This window comes from Scleropages formosus, chromosome 4 (assembly GCF_900964775.1).
Source record: "Scleropages formosus chromosome 4, fSclFor1.1, whole genome shotgun sequence".
Lineage (NCBI taxonomy): Eukaryota > Metazoa > Chordata > Actinopteri > Osteoglossiformes > Osteoglossidae > Scleropages > Scleropages formosus.
In genome coordinates, this window is record NC_041809.1 from 33,582,681 (window position 1) to 33,600,178 (window position 17,498).

At 40.6% G+C, this 17,498-nt stretch overlaps 1 protein-coding gene across 2 annotated transcripts; it reads left to right on the top strand.

Moving 5' to 3' along the window:
* Nucleotides 1-195: 195 nt before the first annotated feature.
* On the top strand, nucleotides 196-16,980 carry kif3a (kinesin family member 3A). Of its 2 annotated transcripts, XM_029251009.1 has the most exons (19): nucleotides 196-492; nucleotides 2,239-2,521; nucleotides 2,822-2,966; nucleotides 3,373-3,457; nucleotides 3,939-4,044; nucleotides 4,328-4,467; nucleotides 5,011-5,208; nucleotides 5,894-6,068; nucleotides 9,195-9,293; nucleotides 10,277-10,352; nucleotides 12,677-12,681; nucleotides 13,566-13,722; nucleotides 13,844-14,024; nucleotides 14,137-14,247; nucleotides 14,436-14,561; nucleotides 15,515-15,568; nucleotides 15,679-15,747; nucleotides 16,117-16,244; nucleotides 16,508-16,980. In XM_029251009.1, the coding sequence occupies exons 1-19, from the start codon at nucleotides 487-489 to the stop codon at nucleotides 16,554-16,556; spliced, it is 2,193 nt and encodes a 730-aa protein (XP_029106842.1). In that variant the 5' UTR covers nucleotides 196-486; the 3' UTR covers nucleotides 16,557-16,980. The 2 variants fall into 2 exon arrangements, with proteins under 2 accessions (XP_029106842.1, XP_029106841.1); XM_029251008.1 differs by lacking the exons at nucleotides 10,277-10,352; nucleotides 12,677-12,681.
* The last annotated feature ends 518 nt before the right edge of the window (nucleotides 16,981-17,498 follow it).

Sequence of the window (17,498 nt, forward strand, 5' to 3'; positions counted from 1 at the left end):
CACCTAACCAAAGTAAGTGAGAGAGAAGTGTAACAGGATTTATATGAACGTTTTTCACCAAATTGATATTTGACGAGCAGCGCAGTGTCGAACCCAACCCCGTCCGCAAGCTCATCGACGGTGGGCGGAGCCACACTGACCTCCCTGCCCTTTGTAGCTCCGGCCCGCACCGCCGATGACGTCAGTGGGCGGGACTTGCGGTTCTCCGGCGCGTGACGGCTCCGCGCCTCTGCCCGGAAAGAGAGATGCGCTGCTCTTTAAATGGCCTTTGTTTAACCTCATCTCCTTTTTTTTTTTGTGCCGTCCACAGAAATCGCTCTCGAGGCCTGTCAACCAAAAAGCAAGGCCCTTTCCGTAACGGTAACGGATGTAAAGCTACGTAGTTAGCCAAACCTGCCTGCTAGCTAACACACCCAGGCTACCTACGCTACGTCCTGGGCGGAGGACAGTCACAGGGACCACGGTAAAAGCCGCATTGGGGGGGAAATGCCGGTAAGCTGGAATTTTCACAGCGCGCGATGCGTAACTCAGCACAGCAGCGAGCGAATATCTGACAGTGTTTTAGGCGAGCGTGTGTGTGTTTTGTGCAACGAACGGGGCGGCAGCGGTTAGCTTGTTAGCTACCTCTCCCTCGCTCTTCTTGTGTTGTCCGTGTGTCGAGCTGAGCGGCGACACGGCGGACGCACCTCGTCCACGGCTTCTGTTCTGGGGACGGAACGGCGCGCGCCATAATTTGTATTGCTGGGTCACGGGTCCGACAGACAGACAGACAGACAGCTCCCTCCTGCTGCATGATGGAGAGAGAGGTATTCAGCTGCTGCCGTTCCATCCAAATACACCGGAGACACGGTGTAAACATGATGAGTCTCAGACTGGGTGGTTAGGAACGCGCGCGCGCAGAGCGTTACCACGGTACGGCTCTCTGTGTCCCCCCTCCGACTCGAGCGGGGCCCTCCCACCGCCGGCTCGCAGTCGTCTCGTAAGCAAAAGCGAACAAGGAGGGCCTGCAGCTGCAGCCTGCAGGTTCGCACCGCGTTTGTTGACGTTACCATGGTAGACTGCTGTATTTACCGGCGCCGCGTGTGTGGAGTAAGTTTTTAGAATTGTAATTAAAAACGACTCGCTTTCTTTCTTCGTTTCCGAGCGCGGCGTCGGGGGAGTTGCACATAATTAATAATTTTGCGCGTAATGATCCTTCCTTTTCCAACTCCCACTAGTGTGAATTGAATTAAAATCACAACTTGCGCTATTTCTTCTTACTACATCGCGTACCGCTCAAATGGTCGACAACGAAAATATGTGGCAGTGGCGTCACTGGGAGGGGGGGGGGCGGATGACCCATCGGAGGGGGTGACACCAAATGACTGTATAAAATTTTCAATTTTTTTGTGCAGTATTTCATTAGAAATATATATATTTTTTTAATATAAAAGTATCCCTGTAGTTGGATATAAAAATGTATTTTTCGGAATAAAGCCCAGCTGACATGTATCAGTAATATATATACCAAGGATAAAACTCTGCTCATTGATTGTTTTTTGAACCTTCTCCGCTCAGATCGCATTCTTACCCAATGACAGTGACGCTTCGAATCACGTGGCTTTGTGTACACGCGCTACGAGCACGAGCTCTTGTTTTCGTTGCCGCGGCTGTTTTTATTAGTCGCTGATTTTGTCAAACTTTCTGGTGTTTTAGCTACAATACTGTGGTAATTAGTATTTGTGAACCTATATCAATAATGTTAAAATAAACATAATTTTAATGTACTTCTTAAACGTTTTTACTTTGACTTCTATTGTTTTCTTACCACATTTCTTTTTTCACTAACCACACATTAAACTATGTAAATACATTTAGGCTGTTGGTATGATATTATAATTTAAAGATGTAATTTTAATTTTGCTAGTTGTTTATGTCACTACCATTACATTTGGTGATATATGAGAATTACGATTTATGAGTAAAATTAGTACCAAAAAAACACGACTAAGGGTTCTGGATGGTCTGGTACGGGAGGAGGTCCATAGGGGTGCTGGGCGGCTGGTGACACCATGAATTACCTCACTGGGTGACACCAACCCTAGTGACGCCACTGATGTGTGGGGTGCAATTTGATGATCCGAACGGCTACGGATAAATGTATTTGATGTGTCTTACAATCTTTTCAGGCTCATAAACATCCCGAAATGTTCGGCGGTGTGACGTCATTAACCCAGCTTCACATTGCACTGTTTCCAGAGTAATAAGATGGAGAAACCCGAAAAGACCGAGGTCAATGACAACGTCAAAGTGGTGGTGCGATGCAGGCCGATGAATCAGAAGGAAAAAATGATGGGCCACAAGCAGGCTGTCACCGTGGATGAAATCCGGGGCACCATAACTGTGAACAAGCTGGAAACGCCCAACGAACCCCCCAAAACATTCACCTTTGACACCGTTTTTGGGCCAGACAGCAAACAGCTGGATGTGTACAATCTGACGGCTAGACCCATCATTGAATCTGTTCTCTTGGGATATAATGGTGAGAGATCCCCGATATGGCAGCTGTGCATGTAAAATCAACAAAACAAAAATACACAATGCATGAATTGCATATTTTCTCTCTCTAATTCCATGAAGAAGGTGAGCAAGTAAGAGCGTGCTGGATGGCACAGCGAATAGCGCTGCTGTCTCACAGTGCCTGCATAGTGCAACAGGACATGGGTTCATTCCCTGCTCAGTCTGCGTGGAGTTTGCATGCTCTCCTTGTGCCTGTGTGGGGTTCCTCCGTGTGCTCTGGTTTCCTCCCACAATCTGAAGACATGCTGTGTGTCTCTTTCAGGGACAATATTTGCCTATGGACAAACAGGAACAGGAAAAACCTACACAATGGAAGGTATCAGGACGGTACCTGAACTAAGAGGAATTATTCCAAACTCCTTCGCTCACATCTTTGGCCACATTGCTAAAGCAGAAGGTGACACCAGGTAAAATATTTTATTTATTTATTAAATAATACACTGATTTTTGTTAAAACTGTGTTTTTCATTGTCAGGATAAAATTCCTTTCACTATTGTGACATGTAGGGATGTTTCCAGTCCAGGTGGTGGTTTAACAGATGTGGCAAAGGGTGAACTTAGAGTATTCTATTAATTTTTGCCCTTATTAAGGGCAGCTATAGTAACGGTACTACAGCTTAGTTGGGTAAAGTCACCGTCTTTCCTGACTGGGTTCGAATTCCCAGTCGGTCAAATTGTATGGAACGATATGTCAAATGTACAGGTTAAGTGTCTTGTAAGTGTAGAGGAAAAGAAGAAATATGACAAATGACACTTTACTTTTCCCCTCCTGAGTACTCTGTTCACAGTGGTGTTAAATATTTCTGCTCTCAGGTTCTTGGTTCGTGTTTCCTATTTGGAAATCTACAATGAAGAAGTTAGGGACTTGCTGGGCAAGGACCAGTTACAGAGGCTGGAGGTGAGACAGGGTGGGAGGGAAAATGTTGGAAGGAATTAAATGACATTCCTAAATGTAAAAATATGTTTAAATATAGCAGATTGGGTTACAAATTTTAGAAATCGTTAAAATACGTTGAAGTTTTATATTTGTTACTGCTGTATGCTTTGTATATTTTTCTACATTAAAAAATTGGCAAGGTCCCTCCCCCTATATTCAGTTGCCGAGTAATGTTTATTGTTTAACACACCTTTATTAATAATCCTTCCTACTGAGCTTGAATATTTACCTGCACTTTCTGTAAAATGTCTTTAGGTGGCATGCGAAGCACGGCACAGGCATTTCAATTTATTTTATTTCTATACGGTGCTCATCTCACGCAGTGACACTGAGCACTTGAGCAAAGGCATAAGCCAAAGAAACAAATACATCAGGCAATGAAACAAAGACAGTTGACTACAGAATAATTACATGTAATTTTTCTGTGTATGTAACGTAACAGGTGAAAGAGAGACCTGATGTGGGAGTGTACATAAAGGACCTGTCGGGTTACGTGGTTAATAATGCAGATGACATGGATCGTATAATGACACTGGGGCACAAAAATCGTAAGTGTATCTTTGTCATTAATTTCTTAGAAACAATCGGTCATAAACATTCTAAGGGCGGCATGGTGGTGCGACGGGTGGCGTTGAGTCCTCAGCTTCTGGGCCGTCAGTTCAGACTATTCTTCGAATCTCACTCAGTAGAGCAAGTATTGGTGTTGGATGGATAGATACTAACAGCTTTTCTAAGCCTGCGGACATTTACTTCTGTTACTCATCATTACATTGTAAAAACTTATTCTCGTGTCTCTTGAGATTCTTGATTTTTTTTACTCTTTGTTCTCAGGGTCAGTTGGAGCCACGAATATGAATGAGCACAGTTCTCGCTCCCACGCCATTTTCACGATTACTATTGAGTGCAGTGAGAAGGGCGTTGACGGGAACCAGCATGTCCGCATGGGCAAGCTACACCTTGTAGACCTAGCAGTAAGTACTTAAAAAGCATGTAAGTGATGCTTTTCATTGTAAACGTTCCTGCAGTGTTCCTGGTACCTTCTTAGTTTCCCTGAAGGGACAGGATATGTTTGCTAGTGAGCAACTGTGAAAAGCTGACTGTACTTCTGTACATATTAAGCTACCACTAGTCTTTCACTCTTGATATTGCTGTTTTAATGCAAATCATCAGTGTAGATACTTCAGTTTGTAGAATAATGCATTTCAATAATTTGGGAGTTTACACAGCCACTACTCCTGCATTGTATGCAAATGTCTGTGTTCCCTTAATAAAAAAAAAAAAAAAATGTAGGAAGGTGATCAGGAATCATCTGAGTTTTAATGCACCTACTCATGTGATTAACATCGCAAGTGGAAAGAAACAAGCAAAGTTTACTTAAGAATCACATGTCTGCAACTATGTCTCTTTCTCCTAATGTATTGCACAAATTGTATTTCTCTGAGATGTACGTCACTTTGGAGAAAAGCATCTGCTAAATAAATTAATGTGAATGTAATGTATGACTTGCTCCCAAGGGGTCAGAGAGGCAAGGAAAGACCGGAGCTACAGGTCAACGTTTGAAGGAAGCCACAAAGATCAACCTGTCTCTTTCCACCCTGGGCAATGTGATATCGGCACTGGTGGATGGCAAGAGCACACATGTGCCGTACAGGAACTCTAAACTTACTCGACTGCTCCAGGACTCTCTGGGAGGAAACTCTAAAACAATGATGGTACTGTTACAGAAAGAACACTCTTTTATGTCATACATGTTATTTATATATGAATATTATTTTAATTTATTTTAAACTTGAACTCTCTTGGTACATTTTTGAAAATAAAATGGAATTTTCGATATTTGATAAAATGATAAATCTGGAAAAGCAAGGAAGTCTGCTGTTTTAGGCTGCAGTTTTGGCTATAAAGAGTAAAAAATAAATCCTTTTTATTTTTTTAACGAATTAATCATCGAAACTAAAGTGTGTTAAGTTTTTAAAATCACCTTGGCACAGCAAGTAGCGTCGTTATCTCACAGTGCCTGGGCGGGGCTAGAGGACGTGGGTTTGACGCCCACTCAGACTACGTGGAGTTTGCATGTTCTCATCATGTTTCCATGGGTCTGCACCGATTTCCTCCCACAGTCCAAAGACGTGAATCGGTGACTCTAACTGGCCCTGCGGCGTGGGTGTGGGTGTGTGTGTGTTCCACTGGTGTATGGATGAGTGGCCCAGTGTAGGTAGTGTATCTATCATTGTATCGCACATTGGGAAAGGTGTGGGCTGAAAATATATAATCATTAGAAGTTGCTTCGGCGAAAAGTGTCTAAATTAATTAATGTGAATTAACAGTATATTGTGTATTGTATCATGTGAGCAAACATACACTGTATAATACCATTAATGCCATTTCTTATGTTAGTGTGCAAACATTGGACCAGCTGACTACAACTACGATGAGACCATCAGCACTTTGCGCTATGCCAACCGAGCCAAAAACATCAAGAACAAAGCCAGAATTAATGAAGACCCCAAAGATGCACTCTTACGTCAGTTTCAGAAAGAAATTGAAGAGCTCAGGAAGAAGCTGGAAGAAGGTACTTGTTATCTTTGAGGGCTTTCCTCAGAGGCAGTTTTTTTCTTTAAGTTGAATAAACTTAAATCGGTTTTAATTAATATTCATACATATGAATGACTCTGATTGGGGCAGGTGGTAGCCTAGCAGTTACAGCTGCTATCTTTGGACCCAAAGGTCACAGGTTTGAATACCATTTCCGGCTTTCGTCCCTTTGAGCAAGGTATATACCCTAATTTCTTCAGTAAAAATTACTCAGATGTTTCAATGGGTACATAATTTTATGTACTGTATTTCTCCTAATTATCGCGCCCGGGCTTGTCGCAAAGTACGGGCAGGGCGCGTCTATTTCAGGCCTGATTGTGCAAATTATGAAGTTTGCCTAATTCTCCCTAGCATGTAGCACGTGTTAACCATGCGGCCTGAGTGACGTCATTTTGTAAACGCGCGTTAAATATGGTGAGCAAAAAGTCGTACACAGCTGCTTTTAAGTTGAAGGTTATTGCAGTGCTGAAGAAAAAGGAAGACATTTCGCCGCAAAAGCTTTCAGTGTTCACCGTCGGCGAGTGCGAGATTGGTGCCAGAACAGGATTACAAAACGCACCTAAATCTGAGAAGAGAAAGTCGAGAGCTGGTCGGCCCGTCAGATATGAAGATATTGTAACTGCTCTGATAAACTGGTTTGAGGAACGACAATGTGGGGTTCGAGTCGCCGACGTTGACAGCGACGAACGTTAGGTGTAGGCGTCCGCATCGGTTTTTTGGCCAGACGGCTTGAAATCCGTTGCAGTTGTTAAAAAGAAAACTGCATTCTCTAAATTAAGGTTTAATCATTGATAATTTTCAAGAAGCTAAAGTTTTACGTATACGTGCACAAGGATATTAAAAATCAACATAATCGGCAGAAAAATATTAGCCGCGCCCTGGCTTATCGGGTGGGGGGCGCTACTATTAGAGCGGGAGCGTGAAATAAGAGAAATACGGTAGCTTTACACAGAGTTGCTTTGGGAAAAAGTGTTGTATAAATGAGTAAATGTAAATACAGTATCAGTTGTAACTGTGAGCATCTGGACAATTGTAAGGGACAAATTAACCCAACATCACTGAGAATTTCTGCAAAGGTAATTTGCTGCTCAAACTTGTTCATTGAGTCCTTCATGAAAAATTCTAGTTTCTAACAGCTGGACTCAGTTTTTGATTGGTAATGTATGTTGTTTGTACTGTGTAATGTGTATTTTCATGAAGGGCGTTTCTATAGTCTCATCATAGTTAAGTACAATTGACTTCACCGACGCCCAAGAAGTGGATTGCAGATACATTTTGAGTATTTTCTAACATTATAGTACACACACACAATGTCTACAACCGCTTATCATAAGCGGAATCGTGGCGAACCAGAGCCTAACTAGGCAACATGGGGCGCGAGGCTGGAGGGGGAGGGAGGACGCACCCCAGGCGGGACGCTAGTCCGCCGCAAGGCACCCCAAGCAGGGCTCGAACCCCAGACCCACCACAGAGCAGGCCCCAGCCAAACCCGCTGCACCCCCCGCATGTTATAGTAACTACTTCTAAATGTATGAAAGGCAGGACTAATGATCTTAGGACCGGTGCTTCGGGTTTTCTCATCCTTGTATTTCTGGATTGCCCTAAAGCAGTCGTTATTTCTTCTTGATGTTTTGCATCATGTAAATGAGCTCTTGTGTAGTCTGGTGTGGGGATGAGTTGGGGGCTGTTGGCATTCCTACATGGGGTTTCCTCTGGGACTTATGGGAGTTTTTGAATATATATTTCTACTGTGCATATATATATATATTCTGGAAATTTTCTTGTGTATGTGGGCCTTAGTTGACAGGTGTGAAGTTACAGTCATGACATGGCTGCATGAAACTAAAGGAAATGGGTGTAGGAGGCTTTTTGTTTTGAGGGTTGCAGTTTTTATTTTAAGATTGTGCTAAAGATTATTGCACCGAAGTCTCTAAGCGCACATATCTGCTCAGGATGTGATATGATGTTAGTTATCAGGCAAGGACATGAATCCAACGGTCTGTCTACTGGTACAAATGTTTTTAGGCACTTGTTCCAAGTGAGCACTTGTTCAAAAATGTAGAGGATGGTTTAGCAAATGGAGGTGTTGCCTAGAACAACACAAAGCTGACATATTCCTGCTTTCTAGTAAAATCAAGATACCGTATGAGAGAAATGTGTCACTTTTCTGAACATTTGAAAAGTCAATCAGAAAGTTCCTTGAACAGAATGAACAGCAAAGTCGTGATAAAATCACTTTTAAATGTACAGTGCAAACATGTTTTTCAAATATAAGCTTTGTTTCCACACCGATACTGTTGAACTGTATTCTTCAGATAAATGTGCTGTGGAAGGATTGCCTTGTCCCACTCAGAACTGCTGAATTCCTCTCCACGTTCAAGAAGGTTCTTAAAGTGAATCTCTTTCAGGCTCGTCTCCGGCTCTCTTGTCTACTCTATAAATTTACACGTCATTTCTGACAAAATGACTATTTCCTGTCAAATGCATTCGCTGCTACTCATAACGTTACTGTTAATGTTACCTGTTTTAAAAACTGTACTCTTGCAGTTCTGTATCCACCTGCCTGTGTAACGTGTACCGGTTTAAATGGTGGCATTAGTCACCGACTACTTCGAGAATCACGTCTATCGGCTGGTGGAAAACACTTGTTTTCAGTGACTTGTGCGACTTTTGGATAAAAGCGTCTGTTAAATGAATAAATGTAAATGCCTACTGTATATATGTGACTATCCAATATGTGTAAAAGGACCAAAAATTGAATATGTGCATTAAATTAGCATTTTTGTTTTAACATTAAGATACTTATGAACTTCTTTCCCTAAAGCAATATTTGCTCTCATGTTTTTTTTTCTGGTGTTTTTGTGATTTCGATCTTTGGACTGTTGCAGACATGCATCCCCAGTCATGGCAGCAAGCACATTAACAAAAGTGTGTGTTAGGGTTTATTTACCATCTAGCAGTGTTCCGCTGAGAAAGCCAACCTACTGAAGTCAGTAAATCAGTCAATGACAAAGGAATCTTCTGTTTTTTTGTTCTTCCCCGATTCTTTTGTGTGATTCTAGAACATCATGCCTATATACTTGTGTGTCTATCTGTTATTAAGGGGAAGAGATCTCAGGTTCAGAAGGCAGCGGTTCTGATGAGGTGGATGAGGACGAAGTGGACGGCGGAGAGGGAGGAGAGAAGCACAGAAAACGCAGAGGTATACCTTCCTTCTGGGCAGCCACCTCCACCGTGTCTCGTACAGGTGTTTGTGTAACCAGTGGTGATGCATGGGGCCTCGTGGCCATAACTGTCCAGGGATTCTTTGCTCTTGTGTTGTAAGAGACTTGTTGGGCAGGTAAGTGTTTTCATACATAACTGTGAATTTGGTTTGAAATGCATCCTTTCTGGAATATACTATAAATCGGAGCAAACAGGTTTCTTTAAAGTTATTATTAAAATAAAGTTTTAACCAAAGCACAGCCGTTGGTTTTCTCTTAGAAAAAAATACATTTTAAGTGGCCAAAATCAATTACTGCCATGGCAACTTGGTATAGATCTGCTGTGACTGATGCTGTATTTTACATTGATACCAGTCTGGATTGTAATGCAGTGACTTTAATATTTAATATTGGATGAGATTTTCTGACATTCTATGTATGGTGCTTCCATAATTTTATTTTATTGTAGTTTGAAATCTACTGCCACAGGTATTTTGGGTTACCTTAAATATCTACCTGCTCTTTTTCTCGATTATGTCATGAAAAAGTGAATCTTTGCATTGCCCTTGAGGGTATTAGCTTTTCAGACACAAAAGGTATCATACAATCCAAACATACGGTGTCTGCTTTGCTTCCTTGACTGGTAATGTACCGAAAATTGTGTTCAGGTGCAAAAGTGTGCTTTTCTGGTGCTAATAGCCTTGCCTGCCTGAGTAACAGGCTTCTCTGCGAAGAGGAAGACTTTATGAACACTCATGGTTGTCTTTTTGACTCTGACGACAAGGAAGCGGTCCACGAGAAGTGACAGGAGCCCAACTGACGTGATGCATTGGGAAATGTATATAAAGACCATGTTTTCCCGGGTTGAGGCTCTATGATTCTGCGATGACTCCTAAATCTGCGCTCTTTACCGCCTCCCGTTATGTCCTTCCCTCCGCTGTCCTCGGCTAGCCGCAGCGGCGCTTGTCTCTCTCTCTTGCAGGCAGCAACAGCAGCTGTAGCTCAGACTCCACCTGTTCTGTTATTCAGAGATCTTTGGGGAAATCTCAGACTAGTGAGTGGGAGCAGCGCCCGGTCAGCCAACCCCTCTTCTGATGCCTATTTCTGTAACGGTCCCCCTGCCCCCTGCTGCTTTGGCCGTTCGTTTCCCCCTCCCCCCTCCCTTCGGATGAAGGCTCCCCTCTTACGTTTGGTCTTGTTTTTAACCGTTAAAGCAAGCGCACAATGATTCGCTGGATGCATGAGTTTTCTATCTCCTTGCTCATCCCTTTCCACTTGCATGCTCCTCCCACTCACCACTGTGTGTTTTAACGTGTGTGAGCTCATGTTTTGTGTTCGATGAACCAAGTCAGAGATTGTATTCCATGTTACAAAAAATTCTTAAAAATTGAATACACTTGTCCTTTACATAACGGGGTTAATTCAACCACAAAATTGGTTCCTGCATAAAAAAAGTCATCCCTAAATGTATAAAAGGTATTTTAATACCTGAGCATGATATCCAATATAATACATTTTCATTCATTCATATATTATCGATAATCACTTGTCCAGTGCCATGTCACAGAGGTCTGGAGCCTAGCCTGGAAGCATAAGGTGCTGGGAGGGTGTGCCATGGATAGAGTCATGCTGTGTAGTATTAATAGCGTGTTTCATGCTAGGTGGTGTTGGTTCGATTGTGAAATTTCAGCTTTACCTTTAATAATGTAGGGGTATTTGTTTTGTAAATGCTATGATTTAATTAATTGAGTTGATTGTTACCTGTTTTATAGTTTATGGAAGTTACTACTGAGGGGCAGCAGGAAACAGCAGTTAGAATCTTGTGCTGAAAGGACCAGGATTTGAATCCTGCTGTGGCCTGTAAGAAAGATACTTACCCTGAACTGTAAAAATGACTGTGGTGTATAAATACATAAATATTGTAAGTATCTTATTATTGTAAGCTGCTTTGGAGAAGAGTATTGGGTAGATGAATTAATAATAGCATTGAATCTACTCGATCAGTTTCAGTTTTAATGTGGTTGAGGTTGTTAATGTTACAGAAAGTAGGAAGTATAATACAGCAGCTGGTTTTATTATGGGAGAAGTATGATCATGGTGAAGGAATGTTGATCTCCATCCATTGCCGATGTTAAAAGAGGAGTCCCACCACCACCTTTCGAACCCCACTTGTACCTTAATGCTCATCATTTTTAGGATGTGATATATAGGTTTATCCAGAAAAGCATTCTTGACCTCCTGAGGGGTGGAGGAAAAAAATGTTTCTCAAATGTTACCTTCATCCCAAAACATCAAATAAAAAGTACAGAAAAAATTCTTATTGTAGAAGTAAAATGACCACGTAACAAAAATGCCATTGTGTTGAATAATAAGCCCATTATATTAAAAAGTATATATTTTCATAAGTCACTGCATTGGATTTTTGTAGAGGACCCCGTTATATAAGGGATGAGTGTATTATTAAACACTGAATCAATTATTCGGCCTACATGTCAGATTAGTTGTATGAAGAAATGAATATCTTAAAACATTCAAAGTATAGTAATTAAAGAGACTTTTAAATTTGAAATATAATCGCTGGTGTGACATTACGTGTGTCACGGTGTTGGGTTTATCACCTACTGCTTTCTGAGATCTTGTTTCAGGGCAATGTTCATTTTTATGAAAGAAATGATTTTCAGCTGTAAAGAGGGCACTCTGTTAAAGAAGTAAATTAGCTCAAATCTTAAGTTTGATCATGTTTTCATTCCCATTTCACCATTTAGCTAAGTGGGACTTCCTGCAATAATTCGGGCACATTGTGGGCACCGCACGTAATCTGTGCATTTCCTACATTCTCTATGGTTGATGATGGGAAAACTGTACTTCTTTCAGCACCTTGGCACCTACTGACGTTTTCGTTTTGCGTTGTCACCTCACCTCCATCTTCCACTGTGGTGTTGCCTCATTTTGTGTCAGTCCCGATTCTTTAGTGTCACATGAAATCATGTATTTTTTGAAAAAAGTCTTGGACCCCAGGTAAAAAAAAAAAAAAAAAAAATAATAATAATAATATGTACTGTTGTCTTTTTTCCTTTCTCCTTGATGCAAAATGCTGCTACTGATTTCCTAAACACTTCTTAATTCAAGGCCTAACAGGTTGGTTGGATGTAGTGACACACTGCTTTCTCCTACAGTAAGGATAGGCTTCTGAAATGTGCAGTTTTATAGAACAAATGAAAATGAGAAATAATACTTTTTAATGTCATGTCTATTGACCAGCATTTTAATTTTTCCATGTCTCCATTATTTTTATTCCTTGTGTTTTTAAGGCTCATGTTAAATCCGGTATGCGCTTGTTACATGCTTCGTAAAATACAAAGAAGGCAGATATTATTATAAGGGCAGGTCTGCATGGGTTCTTGTTTTCTTTGAAAATTTCTGTAAATTTTCTTGTGGCTTTGTCATCATTTCAAGCCCAACAACCTTACAATGCACAGTTTTTATGTTGTATTGCTTGACAGTTTAATCGTGTAAATATATTGTTAGATATTTTGCTCTAATTTTTGAAAAATCCTGTTTTGTATTTCTGTTTTACAAATGGACACTATACAGTTGCACTGCCTGCGTTAATGTGGCATATGGGGGGGGGATTTACTTTTGCAGTATTGTAGTATGTAATTACACTGCAGTATGAGTAATGGTCCTGGTGGGAGGTGTCTTATGGTTTCTGTTTGGATCGAGTTTGCGGTTCATTAGTCTTGACTGAGCTGTTGACTGAATAACTCATGCAGTTGATATCCTATGATCAGGGACCAGGCATAATATCTATATTTTTTAAGTAATTTTAAATTGCATGTGTCTTGAGGCATACCTGTTGGTTTAGGAATTATTGCAGATTATTTAATTCCACAGTAAAGTTTATTTTTCCTCAAGTGAAGCAGAGGAGTATGAATATATTTTGTATGATTGATCAGATTTTAGAATAATGGAATTCATTGACTCATTTCTCATTAAAAATGGAATTCTGCATTTTCATGCATCTTGAGATTTTAGCATATTCACAAGTCCCTCAACTAGAATCGGTTTAGTAGTTATTTGAACAGCTCAGTTATGGGCACATATTTCCAGACTCTGTTCAAACAGAAACCACAAAAAACAGTATATACATAGCTCTGCCAGGAGAAGAGTATTGGTCCAGTGGGTTTGTAATGTTAAGAAAATATTCTGACTTATGAAACCCTTTTAAAGTGTGTGTGCATTGTAGAGTACAAATGTGGTGTTTATTTTAGGTAAGAAGAAGGTGTCACCTGATAAAATGGTGGAAATGCAGGCAAAAATTGAAGAAGAGAGAAAGGCTTTGGAGGCCAAGTTGGACATGGAGGAAGAAGAGAGGAACAAAGCTCGTGCAGAACTGGAGAAAAGGGAGAAAGATCTGTTAAAAGCCCAGTAAGCCCTGCTGACCATTTGTGCATCAGTCAGATCCTTACTAATAAATCTTTTAAGTTCTTTTACAGCATAATGGTCAGTTATTAGATTAGACTATCTTTTTGTCCACGATTGTCTTTAGGCAGGAACACCAGATGTTACTGGAGAAGCTGTCTGCTTTGGAGAAGAAAGTGATTGTGGGAGGTGTGGACCTCTTGGCAAAGGCTGAGGAGCAGGAAAGGCTGCTGGAGGAGTCCAACAAAGAGCTGGAGGAGCGCCGAAAACGAGCTGAGCAACTGCGCAGAGAGCTGGAGGAGAAGGAAGTAAGGGAGAAGCTGGTCTTGGAGAAGGAATTCTTTGACATATGTCTTCCTGACATATGTTTACTGCTTTTTAAAGTGTTGACACATCCCCCCCCCCACTTTCTAAATGCAGCAAGAACGTCTAGATATTGAGGAGAAGTACACCAGTTTGCAAGAAGAAGCTCAGGGAAAGACCAAGAAGCTGAAGAAAGTGTGGACCATGTTGATGGCAGCTAAATCTGAGGTATAAAACATAGAAGTTAACAGGTATCTGGGTCTTAAAAAATCAACTACTAAGGAAAGGAAGTAGAAGTTAGTAGTTTGAGATCCAACAGCTCTTTAAGTTCTAGGCTCAGTTAGCATGAGCAACGTGATGGGTACGTGCTCCCCCATACATTGACAGTGGTGGGATTTGCCCGTCTGTCCTTACAGATGGCGGACCTGCAGCAGGAGCATCACCGGGAGATAGAGGGGCTCCTGGAGAACATTCGGCAGCTGAGCCGTGAACTGCGCCTGCAAATGCTCATCATTGACAACTTCATCCCACAAGAGTACCAAGTGAGCACAGCCCCATCGAAAGGGAATTGATGGTTAATCTTGCACATGATAAACCTGCAAAACCATTGATTTCTTGAGTGCATCTATACCATCCCCAGAGTTTATGAACACAGTTGTGACCTGTAGTAATTTTTAAGCATAGTTCCAAAATCACATTTACTACAAAGTCAAAATAACACTTCATAACAATTCGATTTGATTGCAAATCAGGTTCTGTAAAAGTTTTTTGTTCTAATCTAACTTCAAGCAACAATAACATTAAAACGACTGAAAATCAAAGTTTGTCTCCACCCCCATTTAGTGCCAGTTGCTGATTGATTGATTGATTTTTTTCCTGTAAGCATTTGCAATATTCATCTTATTAATTGCCAACACTCAGAAGCTCCAGACAAGGTTGTAAACATGACATTCAGCTGGGTTGTGATCAGTGTGCTGTAGAGTCTGAATGTTCTCCGTGTTCGTGTGAGTTTTTGCCAGCAGTCCAGAGTTTTCCCATGAACTGGTGACTTAAGGGTTGCATTGGGTTAGGGTTGAACTGACTGAGTATGTGTGTAGAGAGGTGAATTTAACATTGTAAGTTGCTTTGAACAAGGCAATCAGTGAAGTACTAGTTCTAATAGTCATTGGTCTTTCCTTTGGAGAAAAACTGTCTGCTAGATGAATAAATATGATTCAAGGTGGTCTCAGTGTCCTGTTCTGTCGGGCTATTGACTGGGTGCATTTGCTCTGCTACAGACAAATGTTAGAAAACAGACCTGTGGGGAAAAATATATTTAAAAATAAACCAGAAAATGTGTTTCTGAAAATTTACTTTATTCTTGTTTTATTTATTATAAAAAAACTTCATTCTAAAGACCAGCAAGTGCATTTCAGTATGGTTCTAAAGAAGGAAAGAGGCTGTATCACTGTATGTCTAAACTGCTTTGGACTTGACCATCTTTTTCCCCTTACAGGATATGATAGAGAATTATGTGCACTGGAATGAGGACATTGGTGAATGGCAGCTGGTTAGTAGAATATTAACAAAATACAGTTGTTTATATTTAATAAAAGCAACACTCATTGAGAATACTTTGACATATCTTGTTTTTCTGAGTGTTGTTGTTCTTGTCTGCAGAAATGTGTCGCGTACACTGGGAATAACATGAGGAAGCAAACCCCCGTTCCTGACAAGAAAGAAAAAGATGTAAGTTCTACTGACAGCAACAACTAAAGAAGTGAATTTTTTATGTTAAAAGGCAGTGGAAATGACACAGCTAATACTTCAGTTTTCAGGAAGGTTACACTCCTTATGAAACTACAGGACAAGTTTCACCTGGCAAATAATTGTGATGTAAAATACTTGCTTGCTTTGTTGTCCTATCAAATTTTGAGTCATTAAGAGCAACATCCCATGGTGACCTTATTGAAGACACTCCAGTGCATATTCCACTTCAAACTGTTGGTGGAGGTCAGGGAGCCTTGACCCTCCCAAAAATGTCACTTGTGAACCTAACAGTTTTGATATTGGCTCTTAGAATTCCTGGAAACTATTCTGAGATATTTTGCCCTGCAGCCATTCGAAGTGGACCTTTCCCATGTGTACCTGGTCTATACAGAGGAAAGCATGAGGCAGTCCTTGATGAAGCTGGAAAGGCCCAGGACCTCAAAGAGTGGAAGGTCGAAGCTTAAATCTGGGAGGAGGTAGCGTCACTGTGTGTAAATGTGCAGAAAAGTCTCTTCATTGAAACATCTAGATAGTGACCTATTTGCAGTCTTTAAAATAGTAATTTTGGCTTCTGCAGTACTCTAGTTGAATTATTACATTAACTAGTATGTTACTAGTATTAACTAGTATTTCTTTTTGACATGTAACAGACTTTTGACTTTTATATTGCTATTAAAAAATATAAAATTAAAATGTAAATGTACAAGTATATATGAAGTACATGATGTTCTCGTTCCAGGAAACGGTCTTCCAGACCAGAGACTGCCATAGAGTCCCTGCTGCAGTGAGTCGCCAACACTACTGAGAATGCCTGTGCGCTACTGAAGTTTTTTTTTTTTTTTTTTTAATATATTAAACGTGCACCTTGTAGAATGTTATGATACTACAATAGACTGCAAAAATGGAAGTGATCAGTGTTGAAAATATGCTTAAGTCTTAAATTATTGGTTTACGTGGAAGTGAACAATATGGAGGGCATTTGTCACAAAATATTACGGCATTAAACTACACAACAGTAATTTAGGAAATATAATTATGAAAGACTGTAGGGTAAATATTAATTTTAGTCTACTGTAATGGGGAGGTAGGTAACATAGTGGATGGAGTCATCCCTTGCAATCCAGACCAGGACTTTACCCACCTCCTGCGGTAGTACCCTTGACCAAGGTACTTACCCTGAATTGCTCCAGTTAAGACTACCCTGCTGAGTAAATCATTGTAAGTAGCTTAGTGTACAAAATTATCATTGTAAGTAACTTTGGAAAAAGGTGTTAGCAAAATGAACAAGTAACTGTACCTGTGATTAAAGAGTACCTTCAGTTTTGCTTTTTTAAAACATCACTTGACAAATAACCAATTACTCTGACAATGTGCAGTTAGCTGAATTTTTTTTTGTACAGCTTGACATTTCCTGCTGTAGTATTGCTCCTTCGATAATACACCTGCCAACACTAAATTCTTTGTGGTTTGTATGTAGTAACGCTTGTCAGTATTGTTTACAAATGCTTTGGTTCTTGCATGTCCATTAACTAATAAATTTCTACATCACACACTGAAAAGCTTGATGTAGACTCCCTATGACCAACTGATTATGGACAAATCTGTCCTTAGATGACACTGAATATTGTTCATTTGTGTTGCTGAATTGCCACTAACCCAGTGATTGTATTGTTTACCTCAGTTTTATCACACCTCTTGTATTATAGTACATATTTTAAAATTCAAAAAGA